Source organism: Anomaloglossus baeobatrachus, chromosome 1 (assembly GCF_048569485.1).
Source record: "Anomaloglossus baeobatrachus isolate aAnoBae1 chromosome 1, aAnoBae1.hap1, whole genome shotgun sequence".
Lineage (NCBI taxonomy): Eukaryota > Metazoa > Chordata > Amphibia > Anura > Aromobatidae > Anomaloglossus > Anomaloglossus baeobatrachus.
The window spans coordinates 613,986,660-614,003,804 of NC_134353.1; the positions used below are offsets into that span (position 1 = coordinate 613,986,660).

General features: G+C 40.7%; 1 protein-coding gene across 4 annotated transcripts in view; it reads right to left on the reverse strand.

Moving 5' to 3' along the window:
• PTCH1 (patched 1) overlaps positions 1-17,145 on the reverse strand; it is a 133,011-nt gene that overhangs the window by 23,572 nt on the left and 92,294 nt on the right. For all 4 annotated transcript variants that reach the window (XM_075318686.1, XM_075318677.1, XM_075318668.1 and 1 more), the window contains 3 exons: positions 7,845-7,963; positions 6,890-7,280; positions 4,613-4,922 (listed from right to left, as the gene is read on the reverse strand). In XM_075318686.1, coding sequence (XP_075174801.1) covers positions 4,613-4,922; positions 6,890-7,280; positions 7,845-7,963 — 820 coding nt within the window. The remainder of the gene's footprint in view (positions 1-4,612; positions 4,923-6,889; positions 7,281-7,844; positions 7,964-17,145) is intronic.

The window sequence follows — 17,145 nt, forward strand, 5'->3', positions numbered from 1 at the left end:
CTTTTATAGCCCCTGGCCAGTCCGTGCATTACAGTGCATGCTTATACCGTGTTGAATGGATGTCTGCATGAGCCATTATAATTACAAGTGGCCCTTTAAAGGTAACCATAATGCTAATGTGGGCCTCAGTGAAAATGAGTTTTAGGCTATGTGTCCACGCTGCAGAAAATGTGCGGATTTTGTCACGGATTTCTCGCGGAAAAGCCGCGGATTTTCCGAAAATCTGCAGCAGCGGCACTTCCCAGCCATTTCTATGGCATTTTGGAAATGCTGTGCCCATGCTGCGGATTTTTCCGAGCCGGATTTGCCGCGGATTTTGATCCGGAAAAATCTGCAACATGTCAATTATTGTTGCGGATTTTGATCCGGATTTTGGCTATAGAATTGGAAAAAAAAAAAAAAAAGAAATCCGCACCAAAATCCGCGGCAATTGAAAAGGTGCGGATTTGCCGGGAAAGTTCATGCAGAAAAATCCGCAGCAACATTCTACCGTGGACACATAGCCTTACATCCTTGATTGAGACAGACACATGACCAATCACTGTCACATCAACATGACACTGCTATAATCATGTCTATCCAGATGGAAAAGAAAAAAGCCTGCGGAGACACCATCACATGTTTCTCAACGCTGGCAGGAAACTAGCCAGGTCTTTCACCGGGAAGGAACAACCACGGGAAAGGCAGTCTCCAGTCAAGGAGACCACCTATGCCAAACATTGCTCTAGAATCACTGCGCTGAGAAACACGTGATGGTGTCTCCGCGGTGTTGGATGTTGATCTCCCTAAGGTCAACAACCATCCTTGCATATGTATCCAGATGGAAAAGCATGTACCAAGACCATCAGAAGACACAGGAAATGGGAGTGTACGGGGACAGGTAAGTTAAGAACTACTTCTTCAATGATTTAACATGTTTCTTAGTGTACACAAGGAAAAAAATGAGTTGCCGGACAACCCACTTCGAACTTGTAATATTTGTTAGGTTGCTTAATTTGAACCTTTATTGTATTCCAGGATGAGTAGCCAGGAAAAAAATGGAAAAGACTTCTTTACTGAAAAGTGTTGATATTTTGCGTCATTTTTTTTACTTGCTTATAAAGTGCCATTAATATCCTAAGCGCTTTACAGAAATTATCATCACTGTCCCCATTTGTAGTAATGAGCAAGCACTACCATGCTCAGGTGCTTTGTACTCGTAAGGAGCATTTTGACACTTGGACAGGCTCGAGTCAATTACCGGGTATAATGGAAGTCAATGGGGAACTCGAGCAGTTTTCTGGAAAATGTTCAGTATGTCTTTGGAGAGTGCAAGGAAACCGGAGTACCCGGCAGAAAGCCATGCCAATACTTTTGGATACCCGAAGTACCTGGATGAAACTCATAAAAACTAACTCCTTGAAGATGTAGTCGCTTTTATTGGGATTTGAATAAAGGATCTCAATTGCTGTAAGGCTATAATGGTGACCATTGAGCCACCCTGATGCTCAGTCTTTTCATACAGGTAGCACAATACAGCAAAAGTTTTACTGGGTTCCTGGTTCTTAAATGAGTTTTTCACTTTCAGGAAAGTGTATCCCAAATGCTCTAAAATACATAAAATAACAAGCAGAGCAAGTACTCAGATCTAGTACCAGCTCTCTGCCACTGTTCGGGTCTTTATGTTTTGGCTGCAGCAGTGATGTCACATCGACAATGTACATTACTGAGGTGGGCAGCAGCTTGTGCTATCCATATCAGCAAAGCCATTGAGCTCAGTAATACAGCGGTGAGGTCCACTGATGACGGCATGACATCACTGCTACAACCAAAACACCAAAGACCCAAGTCCTGACAGGGAGTCGGTTTTGGACCTGGAAAGGGAGTAATACTCTATTAGTAATTTTAGGTATTTTAGAGCATCTGTGGTTCACTATTCTGAAAGAACAAAACCCTATCAATCCAACAATATCTAAATGGAGTTTAGGTGGGTCTTCTCCAACACTCCCAAAGCTTGCCAGATTGTTAAACTGCTTTCTTCTAAAAATCTGCCATAGTGAATTTATCGACGAGTAATATTTTAAATTCCAAGAGACAAGGTCTGGAAGTAGGATAATTTAGAGAATGGCAGAATGAGAATAAATAGCTGGAAAGTTCACGGAGAATGGTCTTTATGGCCTATTAGAAGACAGAAACTGGGGCCAGGCATGACTGGGAAGGAAGGACGGATGTATGCAATATTCATCATGAAACATACTGAGCTACTGTTCAGCAGGTTAAAATAGAAAGTTCTGTGACGAGAGAACTCAAGAACTAATAAAAATACTTCAGTTTTTGGGCTTCATATAGAATCTCAGCTGCTTCTTGAGCACAGTGTGAGTGAACACGATTTTGTCAATTTGTTCCATCTGTTCAACTTGTGCAGCTAATACAAGATGTGGGATCTGCTGCCAGCATGTGTAAAGATCACAGCCAACATCTATTCACTCTCAACTGCTCCTTTCCTCTCTGCCATCCTGTTAGGGGAGAAGGAGCACAGGGAGACACTGAGCCTCTCAGAATACAAGCGGTGGCGGCAGGTAATCTGGAGCACATTTCATACAGGAAGCCATAGCTCAGCACATGCTGACCACTGCACAAACATACATGACAATTCACAGCCCGGAGAGGAAGAAGAATGGGATGACGAGATAGAAGACCCCCTACAATTGCACTAGAAATGTGAAATCCAACCCTTCATTACAGGCCATCAATCCCAAACACATGTTGTCCTTCTCACGGAGAGGTGCTTAAACCGGCATTCTTGCTGAAAACTAGTTAATGCCTTTTGTTGTTTTCACAGGAAATAACATTCACTACAACTAATCCACATCACTAGGTCCATGGTTCATTCATCCATTTGCATGTGAAATACAAGCAAAGATGTTTTAGACGTCTGAAAAGCATAATGCATGGCGAGTAAAAATAGCTGAATGTCCAAAATGCAAGGACTAATACAGTGTTGATAGTATAAACATCTAGATGATAAAAAAGGTATAAATTGTATAAAAAAAATACAAATACTAAGCACTGTACACAGAGCAATAAAGAACCAAGCTACCTAACCACTTTCTAAGAACCTCCATATAACTTAACAGCTGCAGAAGAAATCCCAGATGGAAAGCAGTGGAACTCGTGAGATGAAAAGATATCAGATTAAAAACAAATATAAAATTACAATCAGAGCACACCAAAAAAAAAAAAGAAAGAAATTGGTTGGAAGAGAGATGTTATCATTTTTCAGGAATGCAATTACAAAGCTACAGTTGCTTAAACACAATTTCGGCTAATCTGTCCTCCTTAGCTATGTGGTGTTTTCTTTAACCGATCATTGACGCTTTCTTTGCTTTGTAAAACTCCCCATCGCAGTGAAAGGCCTAAAACAATAAGACTAGTAAAAACTTGTGAAACCCTCGGAACAATGAGGCATGTCTCAAAGAGATTACACACAGCTAGACCTACCCACCGGAGAATGTGACCAGAAATGCCATACCACCCAAGTCTAGCAAGCCACAAAACCACAACTGACACTCAAAGTTCTTCCAATAAATACCCCACAAAGACTCCGAAATAGATCAGAGTATGCCTCAATCTACAGTAATGTCCCAGATGGCTCAGCTTCCCTTAATCACTTTTGGCATTTTAGGCCAAATTAAACTGATGAAATAACAAGATTACATGCAAAAGAAATCATCTTGTCTGTTGTATCATTTCTGTTCACAGCCAATAGAAGGAATAAAAACTAGTTCACTGTAAAAGCCCTAAAACCATCACTGTTTATGTTATATTGGTATACAAATGAGAGCAAGCCGTAAAGTGACCATTATAATATATGAAGAACACATAAATGACTAGTAGCTGGCCATACAATTTCCATCAGAAAATTAAGTTGGTGATATTCTTCGAAGTATGGACAGTTGATAGAAGAATGGCTATACCTGGAAATCTAAGACGCCAATTATTTCAGGGGGAGCTATTGGTAGAATAAAATCTAGACTGTCTCATTCACATCTAAATTAAAGGTGTCATCCACTACTCAGACAATCTCTTCTCCATCCCTATATTTCCCCCCAACAAAATAACACCTATACTCACCTCCGGTGCTGACGCTATCCCAGCAGTATCGGCACTGGCTCTCCCGGGGCTCTTGTGACATTGCTATGCAAAATGATCCCTGCAGCCAATCAGTGCTCCTCCACGAGTCCTGCAAACTACCTCCTACTCCTACCTACCAGCATCCTTGGCTCATCTTTTGATTAACCAGCCCGTCACAATGTCATGTGTGTGATGACATTGCGCTTAGCTAACTAGTCAAAAGAGGAGTTGGGTATGCTGGTAGGTAAGAGGCGTGTTGCAGGGTTTGTGTCCATTGGTTACGAAATACTGACCTGACCGCTAGACCAGGGTCTTAAAAATCAATTAGCTTATCTTCAATAGGTTTACTTAGGTAAAATATTCGATTTACACTAGATGGCGGCCACTCAGACAGTTGTTGCGCACATCTCACTAGTAGTGCCATCCGAACATTATAACTACCTGTTCAGAAGCTTATAGTCTAACACATATTATCATAGACCAAACTTCATGGTCTTACCTTGTAGCCAGTCTCGAAAGTAATGGAGCCACATTTTGGGAAGTTGTTTTTCATCCTCCAGCAAAACAAACTTAACACTGGAAAAACTTTTGTGCAGGTCATAGAGCAATCGCTGTGCACGGGGATAATCTGCCTTCTGTGTCACCACATACATGTTGTAGAAAGAGAAGTACTTAAATTGGGCAGCAATGAAGTCATACTCCCGGGTTTCCCGAGGCACAATATCAGTGAGATCCAATCCATCTCGGACACGTGTGGTGCCATATAGGCTAACGCCAAGCAGGGCCAAGAAAACCAATATCACCACAATCTGTGAACAAAAAAATGGCATAAAAAATATAAAAATGAAAAATTTTAAATGATGTAAAAAGGAAAATATAAGTAATGATATATAGCGAAAGACTATACTAGAGTTCACGGTATGTCTGAATTTATAGATTTAGATGGTTAAAAAACAGTACATCTGTATTCGATTATTGCAAGCAGTGTTTTTCATTGCACAAGATGACGTTTTATTCTCAGCATACAGTTAGGTACAGAAATATTTGGACAGTGACACAATTTTCGCGAGTTGGGCTCTGCATGCCACCACATTAGATTTGAAATGAAACCTCTACAACAGAATTCAAGTGCAGATTGTAACGTTTAATTTGAAGGTTTGAACAAAAGTATCTGATAGAAATTGTAGGAATTGTACACATTTCTTTACAAACACTACACATTTTAGGAGGTCAAAAGTAATTGGACAAATAAACCAAACCCAAACAAAATATTTTTATTTTCAATATTTTGTTGCGAATCCTTTGGAGGCAATCACTGCCTTAAGTCTGGAACCCATGGACATCACCAAACGCTGGGTTTCCTCCTTCTTAATGCTTTGCCAGGCCTTTACAGCCGCAGCCTTCAGGTCTTGCTTGTTTGTGGGTCTTTCCGTCTTAAGTCTGGATTTGAGCAAGTGAAATGCATGCTCAATTGGGTTAAGATCTGGTGATTGACTTGGCCATTGCAGAATGTTCCACTTTTTTGCACTCATGAACTCCTGGGTAGCTTTGGCTGTATGCTTGGGGTCATTGTCCATCTGTACTATGAAGCGCCATCCGATCAACTTTGCGGCATTTGGCTGAATCTGGGCTGAAAGTATATCCCGGTACACTTCAGAATTCATCCGGCTACTCTTGTCTGCTGTTATGTCATCAATAAACACAAGTGACCCAGTGCCATTGAAAGCCATGCATGCCCATGCCATCACGTTGCCTCCACCATGTTTTACAGAGGATGTGGTGTGCCTTGGATCATGTGCCGTTCCCTTTCTTCTCCAAACTTTTTTCTTCCCATCATTCTGGTACAGGTTGATCTTTGTCTCATCTGTCCATAGAATACTTTTCCAGAACTGAGCTGGCTTCATGAGGTGTTTTTCAACAAATTTAACTCTGGCCTGTCTATTTTTGGAATTGATGAATGGTTTGCATCTAGATGTGAACCCTTTGTATTTACTTTCATGGAGTCTTCTCTTTACTGTTGACTTAGAGACAGATACACCTACTTCCCTGAGAGTGTTCTGGACTTCAGTTGATGTTGTGAACGGGTTCTTCTTCACCAAAGAAAGTATGCGGCGATCATCCACCACTGTTGTCATCCGTGGACGCCCAGGCCTTTTTGAGTTCCCAAGCTCACCAGTCAATTCCTTTTTTCTCAGAATGTACCCGACTGTTGATTTTGCTACTCCAAGCATGTCTGCTATCTATCTGATGGATTTTTTCTTTTTTTTCAGCCTCAGGATGTTCTGCTTCACCTCAGTTGAGAGTTCCTTAGACCGCATGTTGTCTGGTCACAGCAACAGCTTCCAAATGCAAAACCACACACCTGTAATCAACCCCAGACCTTTTAACTACTTCATTGATTACAGGTTAACGAGGGAGACGCCTTCAGAGTTAATTGCAGCCCTTAGAGTCCCTTGTCCAATTACTTTTGGTCCCTTTAAAAAGAGGAGGCTATGCATTACAGAGCTATGATTCCTAAACCCTTTCTCCGATTTGGATGTGAAAACTCTCATATTGCAGCTGGGAGTGTGCACTTTCAGCCCATATTATATATATATAATTGTATTTCTGAACATGTTTTTGTAAACAGCTAAAATAACAAAACTTGTGTCACTGTCCAAATATTTCTGGACCTAACTGTATTGTGTTTATCTCTACGCAATGATGGTTTGAGGTTCACAAGGAAAAATAACCAATGGTAACTTTGTATTTTGGTAAGATGGCAGCAGGAATTTACCTTTGTCGTTGGCTTCAACAAAAAAGGAGCATAGTGCTTCTCGGCAAATGATGCTAATGTCCACTTGCTACAGGATGGGTCAACACAGTGAAAACCAGTCTCAAGTAGGTCCCGTGTGGAATTTGTGTTCTCTGGAGCCAGACTGCTAGCGTCATGGGATGTAGACACTGATGGTTGCACAGAGATTTCAGACAGAGGCTCCGCTGTGGTGTAATATGACTGAGTCCGTGGGTCATACTCTGTCCGCAATTGGACGGTTGATTGCATAGTGATTTGTGTTTCCCGAGCAAAGCTGTGGCTACTGTATGGCGGTGGTGGGCTGTAGTTTGTATTCTCATTGTTATCCCTGTATACTTGGGGCTCAATCTGAATCACTCTTGTAACACAGGGACTAGAAGGAAAAAAATAATTGCAGTTAACAAGTGCATCTTAGGTTTTCCAATAGAAAACTCATATCTAGTCCTTGAAGGGGTCATCTTATGGAGACAACCCTCATCCAAATCACCTATCAGGGCATATGAACATCATACAGGCGAGCACCTGTTTTGGACTTTCTTTCATGAGCCACAAACAAAGAGGAGCTCATGATATGGCCTCTAGGTATTACACCGTCACCAACTATATGCATGGGCACAAGTAGTGTACCCATGACAATCAACTAATCCATCTAATTCTTAGTATAAAAGTTTAGTGACTAAATAAAAAATAACAGAAATATACTTTATACACAACAGTGCCTTTAGAAAGGTACCATAAGAAAATAAGCGCAAGTGACACATGTCACAGATGCCATGTAAAAATAAATTAGGTATGGCAGAGCCCATTTGTACAATTACGGTATATCACTTTTCAATTTTATTTGTGTTTTACATATGAATTTATAATTATTCCTAAAAACACCAAACATATCATCCTAGTATGCAAGTTTGATTTAATATAGTGAAATGACGTTTACCTGCTGAAGCAGCAAAAGATATCAAGCCTACGATCTCTCCTGCGATACAGGTCCATGCTTAAAATGGCAGGAAATATCAGAAGCACCATGGCAAAGTTGAACACCACCACAACGGCAGCCTGAAGTATACAACAAATATTTCACGAATAATGTAAACATACAGTGCATAAAGGGAAATGAAAAATACTAGTCGAATAGCATCTACTATGATTAATAAGGACATAGTAAATGTATATATGTATATAGTGAAATATTAAACGCCGGTCAAATAGCAGCTAATGTATACAGTGGCATGTAACATTTTGGGCACCCCTGGTCAAAACGACTGTTATTGTGAACAGTTAAGCAAGCTGAAGATTAAATTATCTCTAAAAGGCAGAAAGTTAAAGATGACACATTTCTTTTGGATTTTTGGAAAAAAAAAAATACATATACAGCGGAACCTCGGTTTACGAGTAACTTGGTGTGTGAGTATTTTGCTCGCTCTTGCAGTCCGCACAAACACACACAAACGCACATACACATATATTATGCTCACCTTACCTTCAGTTCCCTCGTCAGCCTCCTGGTTCTTGTAGTTCGCCGGTACAGGATGTGTATCGGGTAACTATCGCGACGATGGAGGAACTTCCACTGTCAGCCACTTCTCAAAGGCAGGGAGCTTACCAATCAGAGGCAAGCGCCTCATGCCTTTGACGTCAGCAGCGGAAACTCCGGCATCGGTCGCGATGGTTACCCAATACACATCCTGTACCGGCGGACTACAAGAACCATGAGTCGGGCGAGGGAGCGGAAGGTAAGGTGAGCATAATATGTGTTTGTGTGTGTTTGTGTGTGGAATGGCACAATAGGGAACCAGGATGGGACATTGACCAAGTTGTGGAATGAATTGTCTGAGCTTGCATTATTTCATATGGGAAATTTTGCTTTGCTAGACGAGTAACTTGGTTTTCAAGCAGACTCCCAGATGGAATTATTCTCGTAAACCAAGGTTCCACTGTACATATTTTCATGTTTTACACTTTAAAATTAACAAAAAAGGTAAATGGGCCAATGCAGGTTTGGGCACCCTGAAGGTTAGCACCTAGAAGTATCACACCTTGTAAACACTTTTTGTAGCAGCCAAGAGTCCTTCAGTTCTTGTTTGAGGGATTTTCATCCATTCTTCCTTTGAAACGTTTTCCAGTTCTGTGAGATTCCTGGTAGTCTTGCATCCACTGCTCTTTTGAGGCCTAGCCACAAATTTTGAATGATGTTCAGATTAGGGGACTGTGAGGGCTATTGTAAAACCTTCAGCTTTAGCCTTTTGAGGTAGTCTATTGTGGAATTTGATGTGTTTTAGGATCATTATCCATTTGTAGAAGCCATCCTCTTTTCAACTTCAGCTTTTTTACAGGTGGTGTTATGTTTGCATCAAGAATTTGTTGAAATTTCATTGAATCCATTCTTCCCTTTACCCATGTTCCTTGTGTCAGTGGCTGCAACACAACCCCAATGCATGATTGATCCACCCAATGCTTAATGGTTGACAAGATATATTTTTCTTAAATTCTGTTTCATTTTTTCTTCACACATTTGATCATTGTGGCCAAACAGTTCTCTTTTAACCTAATCAGTCCCCAAGACTTGTTTCAAAAATGCATCAGGCTTGTTTAGATGTTCTTCTGCATACGTATGTAGCTGAATTCTATGGTGAGGATGCAGAAGTTTTCCTCTGATGACTCTTCCATGAAGGTCATATTTGTGCAGGTGTCTCTGAACAGAAGGAACAATGTAGCACAACTCCAGAATCTGCTAAATCTTCCTCAAGGTCTTTTGCAGTCAAGCAGGGGTTCTGATTTGCCTTTCAGCAATCCTTAAAGCAGCTCTCACAGATATTTTGCTTGGTCTTCAAGACCTTATCTTGACCTCCACTGTTACTGTGAGCTGCCATTTCTTAGGGTACCGTCACACTTTAGCGACGCAGCAGCGATCCCACCAGCGATCTGACCTGGTCAGGAATGCTGCTGCGTCGCTACATGGTCGCTGGTGAGCTGTCAAACAGCCAGATCTCACGGCGACCAGTGACCAGCCCCCAGTCAGCAGCGACGTGCAAGCGACGTGCAAGCGACTCTGCGCTTGCACGGAGCTGGCGTCTGGAAGCTGCGGACACTGGTAACTAAGCATGGTTACCCGATGTTTACCTTAGTTACCAGTGCACACCGCTTAGCTTAGCGTGTTCAGGGAGCAGGAGCCGGCACTGGCAGCGAGAGAGCTGCGGAGGCTGGTAACGAAGGTAAATATCGAGTAACCACCTTGGTTACCCGATGTTTACCCTGGTTACAGCTTACCGCAGGCTGTCAGACGCCAGCTCCTGCTCCCTGCACATTCAGGATTGTTGCTCTCTCGCTGTCACACACAGCGATGTGTGCTTAACAGCGGGAGAGCAACAATAAAAAAACGAACCAGAGCTGTGTGTAACGAGCAGCGATCTCACAGCAGGGGCCAGATCGCTGCTCAGTGTCACACACAGCGAGATCGCTAATGAGGTCACTGCTGAGTCACAAAAACCGTGACTCAGCAGCGATCTCAGCAGCGATCTCGCTGTGTGTGAAGTACCCCTTAGTTACATTTCAAACTGAGGAATGGGCAACATGAAAACGCTTTGCAATCTACTTATAGCCTTCTCCTGCTTTGTGGGCCTCAGCCATTTTCATTTTCAGAGTGCTAGGCAGCTGCTTAGAATAACCCCTGGCTGCTGTTTTTTGGCACAAGGTTAGAGGGGGCTAGCTATTTATAAAGCTTTAAGATTTGCATCACCTGGCCTTTCCTAACGATGATAGTGAACAAGCCATAACCCTAACAGGCTAATTAAGGTCTGAAACCTTGGCAAAGTTATCTGAGCACACAAATCTCCAAGTGTGCTCAAATTTTTGCATTAGCCCATTCTCCTTTTTGTAATTTTTCAAATATAAAAGATGAACATTTTTTTTGCCTAAAATACAAAAGGAAAAGTGTCATATTTAACTTCATGCCTTTTAGAGATCATTTCATCCTCAACTTGCTTGTCACAATAACAGTAATTTCAACCAGAAGTGCCCAATCTTTTACATGCCACTGTATTAAGACAAATAATGTATTTATACATAAAGGGAAATAATAAATACCAGTCAAATATTATCATATTATTCAAGATACACAATGTATATATACTTAAATACCAGTCAAATAGTATCTACTATATATATTCAGAACACCTATAATGTATATATACATATACAGTATGTCCACCCATATCCTGTCCACCGTCATTAACTTGAGAACAGCGGCAGCTATAGGAATAGAAGTGGTGTCTAGGTATAGTAAAGTAGCCATGCGCTACGCAATGAAACCAAGTACAGTGCCACCTGGTGGAAAACAACGGAGTTAGCATTTTTATCTCGAAAACGGAACGAGAAAAAAAGTGAATTACAAAGTTGTAGGGCATCATCAATTCAATACAAATCGACAGCTCGCATACAGAAATGCTATGATTAGAACGTGTAAAACTCCGAAGGCTGCGGACATGAAGCAATACCTCATGGAGACCTTCCTACAAGTCATCGGGTTTGGTGGCTGCGTGGAGTGGCCTCCATGCTCACCTGACCCCATTGGACTTTTTTCTGTGAGGTCACATCAAACAGCAGGTGTATGCAACCTCTCCACCAACAGTGCAGGACCTACGACGTATCACAGATGCTTATGCAAACGTGTCACCTACCATATTGTACAATGTACAGCAAGATACAGTATGCTGTCCAGAGTCCAGATGTGCATTGCAGCTGACGGTGGCCACTTTGAGCATCAAAGTTAAATGAGCGCCATATGCGTGACAAGCATTCCATGTTTTGGGGGCGTCATGGGTTTCATATCATAGCATTTCTGTATGCAAGGTGTCGATTCGTATTGAATTGATGATGCCCTACAATTTTTTATTTCATTTTTTCTCTATCTTATTCCGTTTTTGAGATAAAAATGCTAACTCCGTTGTTTTACACCAGGTGGCGCTATAGGTAGTTTCATTGCGTAGCACATGGCTACTTTACTATACCTAGACACCACTGCCTATAGCTGCCGCTGTTCTCAAGTTAATGGCGGTGGACTGGATACGGGTGGACACACTGTATAGGGAAATAATAAATATCAGTCAACTAGTATCTACGATATGTATTAAGAACACAATATATAAATACATAAAGGAAAATACAAAATAGAAGTCAATTAGTATATACTATACCTATGAAGAACTCTTATAATGTATATACACATAAAGGAAAATAATAAATAGCAGTCAATTAGTATCTACTATAATTATGAAGGACAAAGTTAATCTATATATACATATAAATACCAGTCAAGTACTGTATCTATATCACTGAAGAATACATATTAGTATCACAGCTTGTGAAATTGGCAATGTAACTTTAGCAATTTTAAATGTTTTGGCTTATACGCACTGAATATGTATCCAGTACATAATGAATTGTGCTTAGGGCTCTTTGTATCGCACACATACCCATCAGCTAAAGTAGCAGAGTTTATTTTTTTCTGTATCTCTAGCACATGGATGGTTACTAAGACACAAAATGCGTGAGCCATATGTCCACGGCAGCTAGTGATCAGTAGTGATCTGCTAGACTACACAAGCCTTTCCTATGTGGTCACATTTAAAGCCCTTGTAAGGTTTCACTGTTCCAGTGTTTAAAAATCTGGAGCTTTCTGCCTGTAACTGATGTCAGAGAAGAATGGGAGGTCTGTGCTAGAACTACCCAGGGAAAAGCTAGTATGCCTTCTCAGATGGGGCCCTGCCCAAGGTATGTGTGTTTTCTTTGCCATTCCTGGCAGACCACACAGGGAGAGTGGGTGTACTGCATAGCTTGAAGTGATGAGCAGATGAGGACGCCTGTCAGCTCAAGCTCCACATTACAGCTGCTCCTCAGTAACTCCCTTCTTTATCCAGCTATTGTGTAAAGGCTCTTTTTGTCCAGTATATGACTCCAGCATTACCTATTATCTATTCAAGGCAGAGGTTAGGAAAGGTGACAGGCAGGACTAAAAAGGGAGGCTAAGGGAAGAAACTGCAGATTTTTCTCTAGGAATGAATTTAAATGCCACGCACTACTGAATCACACAGAAGCATGCAAAAAATACAGCATGGGTTTTATTTAATCACAGACGCATGCAAAAAATACAGCATGGGTTTTATTTAATTATATAAGGGATTTTATACAAAAAATCCACAAAGAACCAGCGCTAGATGGTTTTTTTTATATATATAATTTTATTAAAGAAAATATTGCTATCCTTGTTCCAAGGCAGGGTATTTACTAGTACACAATACACTAAAAAATTTTCTTAGAACCACATATACCAGAAAAAACACAATATAAATAAGTCAGAATTGAAAATACAAATAAAAATAAAGATAGAAATAAAAATATTAATAATAATAAAAATATGAAAGATAAATCAAAAACCACACAAAGGGTTTTGGTATAAACCCGTTTCCTCAGAGGTGATCCGATATTCACAATAATTAATTTCTAACTCAGCTATCGTAATGCCCCGGCCGGTGGCATATACTTGATTTAGTAAAATATTGTGACTGATAGCATATAGGTGTACCACACCACCTCTGACTAATTTGCAAGCCTATTTTGCACACATCAAGCTTTGCACAAAATGTTGTAGAAATCAGAAACCCTCAATCCCCAATGTGATGTCAGTGGGATTTGCCAGCAGATTTTGATCTGTAGTAATATAGACCTGATTCCTCCGTTAGATAAACTGAAGTTGTTGTCAATGCAGGATTAACTTGTTAAATTTTCCAAGCACCTACTTGGAAGCATGTGGTCGTGAACAATACAGGTTGTGGAGGAGATGTCAGGTTACCACAAACCCCTTAGTTAGAGTCTCTAGACCACTTTACGGTGCCACAACTAAGCGGTCCCGTATTGTCCCAGTTCCCCAGCAGCTAGGTACAGTCGCTGGAAGCACCGATTATTTGCTGCAAATATAATGTGTGATCAGCAGTTTTACTCAACCTCTCCAGCGGGCAGTCCGATCTGTGTCCAGTGTGAGCTGAATGTGTCCACACACCGAGGGAGTTTACTTGGCAAGCTGTCACTACACAGGTAAAGCAGACAGTGCAAGATTCCAATCCAGTCCACTTCCAATGTGAACAATGAGTAGCCGTAGAGGGCACCACTGGAGGATGGTTGCAAGCAAGAATAACAGCGGTAACTTCTCAACCTTTTCAGCAGACAGTCCGGACCGTGTCCTTTAGAGGCTGACTAGTGCTGCACAAGGGAGAGGTTGTTTGACAGAGTATCACCACACAGCTAGCTAGCTGCTAACCCACAACACGTGCTATCCTTGTCCAGGCTTTGTTGTATATACTCCCGCGTAGGTCAAAATGGGGGATTTGTGGGAAAACCGCAAAGACAGGATTTTTAAAGTGCAAAGGTTTTTTGGTTATGCGGAAAAGCCACAATTAAACACTGTTAATGGTCCGGATATTTCTATAATTAAAAAGAAACTTAGGGAATTAGAACAATTACTTTTAAAAGAGATGAGAGATTTATGGGAAGTAGCTACTCTTGAAAGGTATCTGGAAGCCGATATTATACCTAAAGGATTACTGGTTAGTAAAGCCCTATCAGGAGATATAGGAGATCGCCAAACCCTTTTAGAATGGGATGAACTTTTTAAAGATTTTTCTAGACAGGCAGTCCAATTCATTATTGATAAAAGAAAAAAACAACTTATACTAAATAAAAGTCGAATTCTTCAACTATTTGATGAAATAAAACCCCATAAAAATAATTACGAAATATCTAATCTGTCTAAAAATATATTAAAACGGATACAAAACAAAGAAAAAGAAATTATTGAGAAAAAAGAAAGAAAATATGGGAGAGACTTGGGCTTATCCGCTCTGTCGGGTAGGAGAAGTTCCACCATGCCCCAGACTCATTTGGATAAATCAAGTAGATATGATGGAAGGGATCCATTAGAACTTAACCAATTTGAAGTCATAGATCAAATTGAATGCACCCCTGATGCAGGATCCATGGAAGAGGAAGAAGTTTTTTCCGTATATGAAACTTCCATGGAACAACTAACCCAAAATTTGTTATTAGATTCTGCTAGTACACCGAATTTGGCAAACACCCCCCAAACAAACACGGGTTTGCATGAACAAGCAATAGGTGGTAGAAGTTCAAACGACACTCCCATTTTGGAAGTACCTATAGACCCTGGGAGTAGTATGAATGAACCCTCCACGTCTTTAAGAGGTAGGTCTATTTTGCCAGAAACTAACAATAATAATACGCCTGTCAACTCAAGAATTAAACCTACACAATCTCGACCCCAGAGATTTAATAGGAGATATGTTAGTATTAATCCTGGACGCCCCAAATCAACACGGAACACTACCACCCTGGATTTTTTCAGGGTAGGAAAAAGGAATACAAAAGAGGGTGTAGGGGAGGGAAACGCACCAAAAAGAAAATAAATAGTCAACTAGAAGAGAATCAACAATCCCAAAAAATCTTTAATCTCAGTCATCATCAATTAACCATTAATGAAACCTCTTTATTACAAAAAGGGCTAAAATTTGCACCCTCTGTGGGCCTCAACAGGTTCCAAGCTTTCATTGGGGTGAAACAATTCATGAGAAAACTGGCCCTAAAAAAACATTTTTTGAAAAACCCTGTGGTCAAAAATATGACGAACCCAATAGATTCGACTAATGTAACTAATCAAACTACTGACCTTAAATGTCAGTCTAACTTTCACCCAATAAATGAATATTCGGACTCTTTTTTCACTTTTCAAAAATGTGTAGTGAACGACATTAGACGGTTGAAAAACCCGACGCAATGTGGAAATCGGAAGAACAACTTAACAATGGGGGAAATAACAGCAATAAAAAACTTGCAAAAAAATGGGAATATAATAATACGCCCGGCAGACAAGGGAGGGGGCATAGTCGTGATGGACATGGGTGACTATGAGAAAGAATCAGCTCGCCTATTAGGGGATAGGTCAACGTATGCTATGTTGACCTCTGACCCTACAAATACCTATATAGAGGAACTTAATTCCCTAGTCAAGAGAGGTCTTGACAGGGGAATTTTAAACAAAAATGAAGCATCTTACATTAGGAACCAGACCCCCAGACTAGCTGTCTTCTACCATGTACCTAAAATTCACAAGACAATGCAAAACCCCCCAGGACGCCCTATTATATCGGGTATTGGCTGTCTGACAGCCAACCTATCAAGGTATATAGATATTCATCTTCAAAAGTGCGTTCCACTATTACCTGCCTTTTTGAAAGATAGCACCCAAGTGTTGCAGCTCTTACAAGAAGTAAAATGGGAGCAAAATTATATTTTGGGGTCCATTGACGTCACCTCACTGTATACCTCTATTGAGCATCTAAAGGGCTGCGAAGCCTCAAAACATTTTCTAACCAAGTCCGGATTATTTCCCCAAATGCAGATTGACTACTTGGAGGAATGTATTTTGTTTATATTAAATCATAATTATTTTCGATATGGGGTCCAATACTTTTTGCAAAAGTGGGGGACAGCCATGGGGACCAGGTTCGCCCCAAGCTACGCCAACCTCTATATGGGGAGGTGGGAGGAAGACACCATATACCCTGGGGGCGTGCTTCGGGAGAACCTGGTCCTCTGGCGTCGCTTCATTGATGATGTCCTTTTCATTTGGTCAGGTGACAGTCAGTCACTTCATGAGTTCTTGGCAGGTCTAAACGTAAATGAGTATCACCTTAAGTTCACCCATACAGTGAGTGCCACAATGATTAATTTTCTTGATCTAAATATTTTTATTGAAAATGGTCAGATTTTAACTAAAACCTACCATAAACCTACTGATACAAATAGTTATATATCATTGAGGAGTTGCCATCTTCCAAGTTGGCTCTTAAATGTTCCAAAAAGCCAATATATCAGAGCATACAGAAACTGCAGTAAACAAGAAGATTTTGAGATGGAAGCGGGTGCACTAACAAAGAAATTTGTCCAGAAAGGATATAGGGGGGAGTTTCTGAAGGATGCGTATGCACAGACGAAATTGATAGAAAGAAAAAATTTACTTCAAAGTAAACAAGTCGCACCCATCTCCCCTAAATCCAATGATTTTAATATCCCCATAATTCTCCAATACACTGCACAAGTAAGAATCTTTAAAAACATTGTTAAAAAGTATTGGAACCTCTTGAAAGAGGACAAAATAATAGGGGAATTTC